Source organism: Populus trichocarpa, chromosome 11 (assembly GCF_000002775.5).
Source record: "Populus trichocarpa isolate Nisqually-1 chromosome 11, P.trichocarpa_v4.1, whole genome shotgun sequence".
NCBI classification, from domain to species: domain Eukaryota; kingdom Viridiplantae; phylum Streptophyta; class Magnoliopsida; order Malpighiales; family Salicaceae; genus Populus; species Populus trichocarpa.
The window spans coordinates 2,583,585-2,593,848 of NC_037295.2; the positions used below are offsets into that span (position 1 = coordinate 2,583,585).

At 35.4% G+C, this 10,264-nt stretch overlaps 2 protein-coding genes across 5 annotated transcripts; both read left to right on the plus strand.

Annotated features, from left to right (window-relative positions):
* The first annotated feature begins 667 nt into the window (after positions 1-667).
* On the plus strand, positions 668-4,208 carry LOC7495293 (uncharacterized). Of its 3 annotated transcripts, none has more exons than XM_024581494.2 (6): positions 668-1,107; positions 1,349-2,339; positions 2,419-2,612; positions 2,963-2,999; positions 3,288-3,355; positions 3,500-4,208. In XM_024581494.2, exons 1-6 carry the CDS (start codon positions 1,007-1,009, stop codon positions 3,978-3,980), a joined length of 1,872 nt encoding a protein of 623 aa, XP_024437262.2. In that variant the 5' UTR covers positions 668-1,006; the 3' UTR covers positions 3,981-4,208. The 3 variants fall into 3 exon arrangements, with proteins under 3 accessions (XP_024437262.2, XP_024437263.2, XP_024437264.2); XM_024581495.2 differs by having other exon boundaries at positions 1,358-2,339; XM_024581496.2 differs by having other exon boundaries at positions 668-1,103.
* A 1,391-nt stretch (positions 4,209-5,599) lies between these two features.
* LOC7495291 (BTB/POZ domain-containing protein At3g22104) lies at positions 5,600-8,502 on the plus strand. Of its 2 annotated transcripts, none has more exons than XM_024611771.2 (3): positions 5,600-6,073; positions 6,722-7,822; positions 7,943-8,502. In XM_024611771.2, exons 1-3 carry the CDS (start codon positions 6,011-6,013, stop codon positions 8,387-8,389), a joined length of 1,611 nt encoding a protein of 536 aa, XP_024467539.2. In that variant the 5' UTR covers positions 5,600-6,010; the 3' UTR covers positions 8,390-8,502. The 2 variants fall into 2 exon arrangements, with proteins under 2 accessions (XP_024467539.2, XP_024467538.2); XM_024611770.2 differs by lacking the exon at positions 5,600-6,073 and adding an exon at positions 6,375-6,619.
* Positions 8,503-10,264: the final 1,762 nt, after the last annotated feature.

The window sequence follows — 10,264 nt, forward strand, 5'->3', positions numbered from 1 at the left end:
ACTTTAATCATGGATATTCTTAGGGATTCGCATTCTTATAGGTTCAGTGAGCCAGGCCCTAGTATATAGAGGTTGCATTTGCGTGGGCTGGTTCTACTTTCTTTTTGTTATTACTTATTGGGCTTCCATTTTTAAATATGTAAATGGGCTTCAATTTTTACAAACTACAAATTCCTGATGTTTGTAAAAACAAATTCATAAAGGATTAAAACAATAGAAAACAAATTTCCAGAAGGATGATGAAGGGCAGGAGAAAAAATAATAATTAAAATTTAATTTAATTTTATATTTTTTAAAATAGTATAGTTTTATTTAAAAAAATTTAGGAATAATTGGCAAAATCATTTAGTTTGATATAACTTTTTTTTATATAAATTATATTTTATATCCTGAATCAAATAATTTATTATTGAAGATTTAAAATATTATTAATATATAATATATTTAATAAAATATATAATTTATAAAAATAAAAAAATAAAACTCAGATCAAGAAGGTTTTGTAATTATCTGAAAAAGTTAAAATAAATTAATCTATTCAACCGTAATCTAAACTTTAATTTGATAATAAATTGAGCCGAATTTAATAATATATCAAGGATATGTTTTTTTTTTTAATTTCTTGTATTGAAATGTCAAAATTCTTGAATGTATATGTGTGTCCGTGTGTGTGTGTGTGTGTAAACGTGGAATCAGATCCCACAAAACTGTACGGGCAGAGGGTAGAAGCAAAACCAAATCTAGAGAGAAGCAGCAGAAAGAAGCTTAAAAGCAAGCAACCACGAGGTTCGTCGATAGAGGGCAGGCAAAGGCAACCTTCGAAATCCTGCTGCTTTTCTCACAATTTCTTGCCTTAAGAATCGTGGGTTTCTCTTCTTATTCTTTGCTGCACCCTTTTTTTTTTCCCCATAAATTGTTAAAGATATCATTCAAATTTTGGTAGAAAGCCTTGAAATCTTTACATAAACAAAAACATATAATTGGGAGAGAAAGGAACAGAGAGATAATGTCAAAGAAGAAAGCTTTTAGTGGCCATACAATGAGTCTTAAGGACTTTCATGGTGGCTCTATCCCTACCAATCTCCCTTTGCCTTCTGCTCCTGGTGTGTAAGTCCCAATTCTTGCTTCTTTCTTATTTTTAATTTCATTATTGCTTTGTTTTTTTTATTTTTATTGTCACCATTGTAATTATGTTATTGAAGTCTTGAGGTGAACCCAGATGGGATCTTTAGTTATTTGATGTTGCATTCACATAAATGTCGAGTCTTTATTGTTAGTTGTCACTAATTGTAAGTGCTGGATGTGAAAGTTGCAATCTTTATATTGATTTTGGTTTGTCTTTGATAAGAATTGTTAGGTCTAATGATTGGCCTGGTCATGACCGGCTGAATTCATGGGGAGGTCGAATGAATCGTCCTGATCACTGGGTTAGGCCCCATTCATCCCCAGCCACGAGGCATTGGGATGATAAAACTCCGTTTCTTAGTCGCAATGTATGCATTGGTCGTCACTTTGACGAGGAGGAAAGGAAACCCTTGGATGGTTTTTCAGGTCCACGCCGGACTTTCAGTGATGAGAGTTTTCGAGTTGCACCAAGTAAGGTAGAGTTGATGCCAGAGGCTGCTTTGAGTGGGGAGGTAACTGCTTCATATATGGCAGCTTCAACTGCAGAGTCAAATGCAAGGAGGGTTCATGAGAGAGCTCATGTGGAGGTGCATTCGCAGAATGTAGGAGATACTGTTGGTTTGAGAGTTGGTGGGTCATATGCAAATGCATGGACAGTTAGGAAGGAGTTGGTCATGGGCATTAATGAGCCACTGCAGTCGACCTGGTCAGAAACAAGTGCCATGTCGAAGTTGGCTCATGCAAGTGCATTGGAAAAGGTTTCTTCAGGAAGATGGCAGACAAATCATTCAATGCATAATCAGACAAATGCTGAGGTTGTTGAACATCTGGAAACGGAGAAAGATATAGGGAACATGGGTTCTGATGGTTATTCATATAATAGGATGAACGTGGCAGGTGAGACAGAAATTTCTGCTGCAATGTTGTCAAGGCATGTGGAAAGGGGTCTGACTGTTGAGGATAGGATCCCGGGTCATAGAAAGGAGTTTGCTGATCGTGACAGGGACAGGGCTCCTTTGCCTTCGGAATTGAAAGAGAGAAACCCATTAACTCATGTTGACAGGGTTCAACTGCCATGTTCGGATGCCAAATTTGGTGGGTCTATAGTGCAGCCCCCTGTGCGCCTTGAAGCATCAGAGCGACCTAAGGTGAAGTTGCTTCCAAGAATAAAGCCATTGGAGGTTTCAGAACTTCCTGTCCCCCATCATATGCAGGTAGATTCATAACATCCTAGCCATGGTGGGTTTACTTTTAAGTTCACTCTGGTAACTTCTGTGAAGCTGTTGAATATAGGAGAACCAACTGCCAAGCAACCCGGCTCATGGTTATGCTATTACTAGTGAAGAGTTGCACCCAAATGTTAATGCTGCAAAACTTCCTTCAGTTGGTGTTGAGACTGAGAATCAAATGGTAGAGCGGCGAAAATTGAATTTGAAGCCACGGTCACAGCCTCTTGAACAGTTAGATGGGAACATTGAAAGGGAAAGGTAGGGATTTCATTTTGTTTTGTTGTATTATTGCTGCTCTGTCTGTTATTGAAAAGACTAAATGTTCAAACTGTTTTGAATGATAATTTTATTCTTAGTAGAAGTAGAGCTTATGATTTCCTTGAGCTCAACTCAAACGTGAGCAGGGCTTGAATCCCATCTTAGTGTGTGCAATCTGAATGTGATGATCCCAATACTTGGTTTGGTTGAACTCATTCGCTGTCCCATATGCATCTCCATTTCACAGAAATTTGATGCAATTCTTTTTTTTCCATGGCTTTTTAGTATCTTTCATAATGTGGTTGGTGCTTTCTGTTTATAAGCAATAACAGATTCTTTGATTGATGCAGGAAACTGTTATTTGGTGGTGCTCGGCCACGTGAAGTGGTGAGTTGATTTGTTTTCTCCATGCTGGGAGTTCAGGATCGAAATTCATGATCGATTTTAACATTGTTATTTACAGAGATAGTTGATCTGTTTATTCTCGACTCAAATGTTGCCCTGAAAAGATTTTTGGGTTGCACTTACTACCTTCATTACACAGGAAAGATAAAGGGGAAAAGCCTAAAGAAACCCTTTCTTTCTTCAGCCAATTTATTTGTTAAAGCCTTTAATTTTGTTTTGCCTCTCTAGTTCTCATGTTGAGCTTGATGACATTGCCAATACACTTTTCAGGTTTTGAAAGAGCGAGGAATAGATGATGCTGCCATGATCAACCATGATTTGGTTCGGCATTTAGACAGGTAGCAGCATTACCTTTCTCAGTGTTATAATGTGATTATGTTGGGTAGCAGCTTTACTTTTCTCATGTGGTTAGGTTTTATTATTTTGTCTAACAATAGTGTAAGTTTCATTTGTTTCCTCAATTATTCATGTTATGCATGAAGGACCAAGCATGATGTTGTTAAGACTCTGAGAGTTACTGAGCATGCAACTCCTACACGTAATGGTCAAAGAACAGACACTCTTCCTCCGGATCAAAGGATTGTAAAGAAATTTGAGCGGAAGGATCAGCAGGTAGACACTGAGAGAGTGGATGACCAGAGAAGAAACTGGCATAATGAGAACTGGAGGAACAATAGGGAGACTGGGAGGAGGCAGCAGAATCAGCAGCAGAAGGAAAGACAGCCTTCACCAGAGACCTGGCGCAAACATGTTGAGCAACCAAAACCTGCCTCCCCTGATACAGGTTTGCGCTTTGGGAAAATAGCTTCAGCTCTGGAGCTTGCCCAAGCATTCTCAAGATCATTTTCTGATCGAAAATTAGCTGATCGATGTTCTGGCCAAAGGAACCTCCCTGGCAATGTGAGGATGCCTTTTTCCCGACTGATGGCCCCAACTCCTAGGCCTCAGATAAATGGCTACTAATTTGCGACTGATATTATCGGTTTGCAGGAAGAAGATAGTGTCAATGGATTAGTCCTTGCTGTTGATATTTCAACATTCCCGAGGAATGAATATTGATGACTATTCAAAATTGATTGCAATTTCATAGAATGTGTTGGGTCCATATCCTTAACTTCGTCACCCTTTTGTTTATTTTATTGACATCTGTATTCTTCATTTTTTTCTGAGAGGAAAAGGTGTTCTGTGACATGGTTCATTTGCATATCCAGTATACGAGTGGGGGGGCTGTTGTGCAAATCATCGGATAACAAAAAAATGCATGGTTGACAAAATAATAGTTTGCTGTTTATTGCTGACTATCTATGATCATTACTTTCATATTCAGCACAAGTGGTTATTAGCATGGAGTTTCATTTATAATAGAAACTTAAGCTATAAAAATCATACTATGGGTTTGGTAAGCAGATGTAACTGTGGACATGACTAGATTGGATGAGACAGGATGGCACTAGACAGGACAACACTGTCTCATGTACTAAAAATCCCTAATGAAAATTTGGGAAAACCAGGCCCAATAAGGAAGGTTTATCAAAATTTGGATAAACTGATATTTGTAGTGAAGGTTTGTCCAGGAGGAGCTCACAGCTTCTACTTCGCCCAGTTTAATTCGCTTCTCAAGCAATGGGTATGGAACTAGAGAAAACGTGTGTGCTGCACTTACAGTTGAATTGGTCGATACTGGTCAGCTTCCTCTTCTGTTCTTGTTGGTAGGATCCAAAAACGTGTATGCTGCACTTACAGTTGAATTTTTGGATCCTGGTCAGCTTCTTCTTCCATTCTTTTTGGTGGATCCAATATCCTTCAAGAAATGGAGTTCTTGGAGTCAAGCCACTACAAGAACAGGCGGCATAAGTGACGGAAAAGGCAGCGATTAGGTCAAGTGAAGTTTTCATATGGGAAAAGCCAATAAAGACAACATCATGGATCTTGAGGAAAGCCAATAAAGACTCGGGATAAATAATTTCGGATTTCGAGCTTCTTCATGTTCTTGGACACCCCGCCCCGCCCCCCCCCCCCCCCCCTCAAGTTTCATTCACTGGTCCTAAACATTGCTGTTTGATGCAATGCAAGAAGGGTTTATTATTATTATTATGAATTTAATGCGAAAGTATACGCAGCTCTAGTCCAATTAAATTCATATAAAAAAAAATAATTTGTACAATACTTTATTTTTTTTATTCAAGGAAACTTCATTTCCAGAAAGCGTATTTTATGGGTCCAGGTGAGCGAGTAAAACCCCAACTCTTCCAAACTCTTACAAGTCATAACTCATTCTTGGGTATGGCCCCATTTCAGGTAATTCTTGAAAAAAAAAATATATATATTTTTAGTTGAATAGACATGATTTTTTTACGGTTTTGAAATTAATTTATATTTTTTTTTTATTTTAAAATAAGAAGTACTTGAGACTATCCTATTTATTTATATTGTTTTTTTTTTCTATGTTTTTTTATCTCGAAAAAGTAAGCCAACGTTACCAAATGTTTTTTTATATATATAATTTAAAGTAGGTTTAAATATACCTATAATTTAGAGTCTTCTTTTCTTTTCTTTTTACCAGCTATCCCTAGTTATTTATATCATGTCTTAAATGAAGTTGACATAGTCACATAAAAAAGAACATGAGAATAGTCACTACAGTGATGAATGCTTGCTGCCATGGCGTATGCAAAGTTGTGAGAGCTTTTATAGCAAACTAGACAATTCCTATTTTCTTGAAATTGTCTGCTGTCACCTCTAATTCTTAGTTGATTTTCTTCTTTTTTAAAGTACCTTTACTGTCTAATTACTTTATAAATAATTTGTCTACGTGCCCATTGACCACCCATTCTACTTTTTCCTCTTTCCCTTCTCAGAGAATGAGCTCTTCATAATCATATCTCGACTATCCCTTTTGAGTTATGCAGAAAAGTTCTTTTCTGGCAAAAGGCCTTTTCAGTTGCATGTCAGTCTGATTGGAGGAGGTTCTTATTATTGTTTTATAGCCAACAATGGAAGTTGTTAACAGTCTTGAAGTGGATGTCAATGGAGAAGAAATTTTCATAGTGGACAAGGTAAGAACACTCTACTGCCCTTTGCCTACCTTTCATGTTTATTAAGGTCTCTCTCTCCATATTCATGGTGGTTTCTGCACTGAATAGTGGCAATTTTCAATGCTTGATCCTACTACCAATTCTTGGGATAATTTTATTGAAAACAATATATGGGGTCACATACAACTACTCCTGTACTTATTCTCAATAAATATTTCTGCTGCCTGTCATCTACTTTGAAACTATTGTACAGTGGTGTGGGGCTTTTCATGATATTTCAAGTCTCCATTAATGATTATTTCACCCATGCTTTCGTTTCCTTCCACAAATTGTAATAGGGTCTTCATCATTAATTGTTGACAGAAACTTCTTACCATAATTTCTGATAAATAAAGGAATCCACAGTGTCGTCGTATAGGATTTTATAGTTCTGTTTGATGCATTTAATGCTTTTTTCTCTTGATGGTAGCTACATGGGATTAGAAGGATCCAATGAACGAAGTGTTTTGCTGTCAATTTTTCTTGTTTTTTGCCTGCTCTGGTCAAAGAAAGTTTCAATATCTTCTGGTTGATTTGCTTACAACGTTCCTTTTCTCATTGAAATTTGTTGCTGAATTTTACAAATATTATGTTTTAACCATGTGATTAATACTGTGTAATTTTTTGCAGAAAATTCTTTCATCTTTCTCTGCTAGACTCGGCAAATTATTTGGTAATTTGGCTAGTAGTTCAAGAAAACTGAAAGTAATATTTGACAACTTTCCAGGAGGTTCACATGTTTTTGAGCTCATGGCAAGGTTTTGTTATAACAATGGCACCATTGAAATTACTCCTTCTAACGTTGTCCTGCTAAACTGTGCTGCTCATTACATGGAGATTGGCAGTAATAGCTCAGAAAAGCTTAACTTAGGAGATCAGACTGAGAAATTTCTTGAAGGGATCAATTACTGGACTTGGTCTGAGCTCCTACAAGCTCTGAAACAGTGCCAAGATTTACTTCCTGCAACGAATTCATCATTTTTGCTTGAGAAAGTTTTGGATTGCCTTGTAGGAAGGCTTACTTTGCCTACTCTGGCAAGCCCATTTACATGTTCGTCAAACAATTCAAGTTCTCAGTTATCCTGTGATACAAGCAGCACGTGTAGTATGAGGAACAACTGGTCTCAAACAACTTGGTGGTTTGAAGATCTTTTGGTTTTGAATGCCAATTCATTTGAGAAGGTGATCAGGATGATGGTGTCCCAGAAACTAGAGCATGCTACCATTTTTAGGTTCATTGTTTTTCGCCTAAAATCGATATATATCAGGGTCAGACCAGCTGAGGAGTGCAGAATCACAGCGGTTTCAATCAATCTGCTTTCCTTGTTCGATAGGAGTTCTCTTTCTTGCAAAGGCTTATTTGATATTCTACTGGCAGCAAGGTTGAAAAATTTAAGCAAGTTCTATAAACTCAAGTTAGAGCATCTGATAGGTTCAATGCTGGATCAATCAACTTTGGATCGTCTACTTGTTCCATCTCCACAAAGGAACCATCATGTGTATGATGTGAATTTAGTTTTGAGGCTTGCAAAAGCCTTTCTCCTTGAAGGTTCAAAGATGTCTCGAAATCAATGGAGTAAGGTTGCTAGCTTGATGGACTCATACCTTATAGAAGTGGCTCCAGATTTCCTTCTGAAACCTGCCAAGTTTGCAGCATTAGTAATGGTTCTGCCAGATTCTGCTAGAGAATCCAGTGACAGACTCTATCAAGCCATTGACACGTATCTCCAGGTATGCTAGTTAGATTATGGCTTTTAAAAAGCATAAAGTTATCTAAATTTTTTCTGAGCTAATCTATGTGTTTTTTTTTTTCAAATTTGGAATGCTTGAATTGACTTTGGCTTAACACAGGTCCATGTCCAATTATCTGAAGAGGAAAAGATGAGACTCTGCTCCGTAGTCAACCGCGACAAGCTCTCGGCCGAAGCTTTGGAACACCTTGCTCAAAACTCAAACTTTCCATCAAGAGAAACACTCCGAAGTTTCATTACTCAACAATCCAAGATCAATATCTCAATCCATGATCACTTCTCTTATCTCAAAAACTCGAGTCAGTCTACCTTTCATAGTGATGCGAAGGGAGAGCAAGAGGCCCTTGAACAAATCCTTATTTATGCAAGAAGGCATGGACATTCAAAGAAGATTGACAATCTTGAAACAGAATTGCAAGGAATGCAGAAAAGGGTGGCTGAATGGGAGAAAGTTTGTACAATGATGTGTTCAGAGAAGAGAATTGTGACAAAACCAAGTTTGCATGGCCTTGGAAAGGCTAGATCATTGCCAAAACTCTGCTCATGATACGAATGAGGCCTCAAAATTCTTATGCTTATCTCTTATTGCCTCGGCCAATTATGTGCATAGTTTGAAACATGGGTTGATGTATATACGACATTTCTTTCTTTCGTTCTCAATTGCATGGGACATTATCGCTTTGAACATTAAGAAAATCAATGGATGTTTCTAAAGAATATTGAGAGTAGACTGCATCAGCGACCTCTACGGCTTACAGCATGCGAGTTGAGGGGCTCACTGCATTTAACAATAATTTGAGAGCCCCGAAGAAACATAAAGACATATTAATGGAGTTCCCAAAAACTAAAGCATGTTTTACCATACATTTTTGTTCTTGTACGAGACAAATGTATAAATAAAAAATGTCCCATGCTTTTATTTTATATATCTACACCCTTCATTATAAATTAAGCTTTCCTTCTTATTTTTTTTTATTCTCATTTTTTTTTTACTTTCAGGTTTAAGAAAATCTTTTTTATGTACCTACATGAAGATGAATAACTAATATAAAATTTGATCAACATTAAGAGCCTATGTGGTACAAATTGTTGGATTTTTGAATATCATACACTCTGCATAAACAATACAATAAAATTATTTGGGAGTCCCTAGAATCTCATTAGACAGATCTAGAGTTATCTATGAATTTATTACCTAAAGATCTGATCTTATTTGACTTTGAATAATTATTTAAATGTTGGGTTCTTATATTTCTTAGTCAATACTATTTGAGAATAGATAAAATATTTTTTTTTCTAATTCACTTAGGGTGATGAATCTTCTCTTGGTCATTCAAGTACCTTCATATAGTTCATATTATACCCAATATCTACTCCTTTATAACCTCGATTAAGATAACATGTAATAGGATCAAAGCATAACATTCTCTATATGTGATAACTTTATGATCTCAAATATAAGGATCATTCACACAACTGTTACGTGAACCTTTCCATGAATGTAGGTGATTTGTCCATATGAAATTCTTATACGAGTTAGTTCAATATACATGTCTTATAACAAGTACTTACATATTAGTTTCATGTATCTCTTATACATCAGTTTATGAGAACAATTGATTCCTTTTATATATATATAAAAAAAAAACATGATATGTATTGGTCTCTACGACTTTAATAAATATCTAGTATTTAAGAGAGTATTGATTATGAACATTTTAGAAAGAATGTTTAGATGCAATAAGAATTTGATAATTATAATAACTTTAAGATTTTCTTTGCAAAGCATTTTTGTCTCATAAACTTTATCTTTACTCTATATTCATAAATCAAATATTAGATTTATTAATCTAATATTATATGAATATTAAAGATAAATTAAACCTTTATTAATAATACGTATGTATTTACATGAATATAATAATAGTACATGTAATCAACTGATTGACTATAAGGTATATAACTAACATTAATGTACTTACATGTAAAATGATAGTTTTAGTGAATTACTAGAAAAGTAGGAAAAAATCTCTTTATGATCATCTTTTTATATGATTTTATTGGATGATATACTGTTTGTAAAAGTAATTTAATTGTTTATCAATCTATTTTAATAGTTGAATTAAAATATGCTCACCTTACAATATATATCATAAATATCAACTTAATGTTGATATTTTTTCCTAATAATATTTTAACCATAACAACGACGACGACAACTAATGTGTGTTATATCATGGTACATGATTTTTTTAAAAGTTTTTTTATTTAAAAATACATCAAAATAATTAATTTTTCAAAATTTGACTTCAACGAGTTAAAACCATAAAAAAATCTATCAAGCAAAATACATTTTTAAAATTCATTAAAAACAGAGATTTCCGCACTCATAGATACTCACTAACCAGTGGTTAAAAAGAAG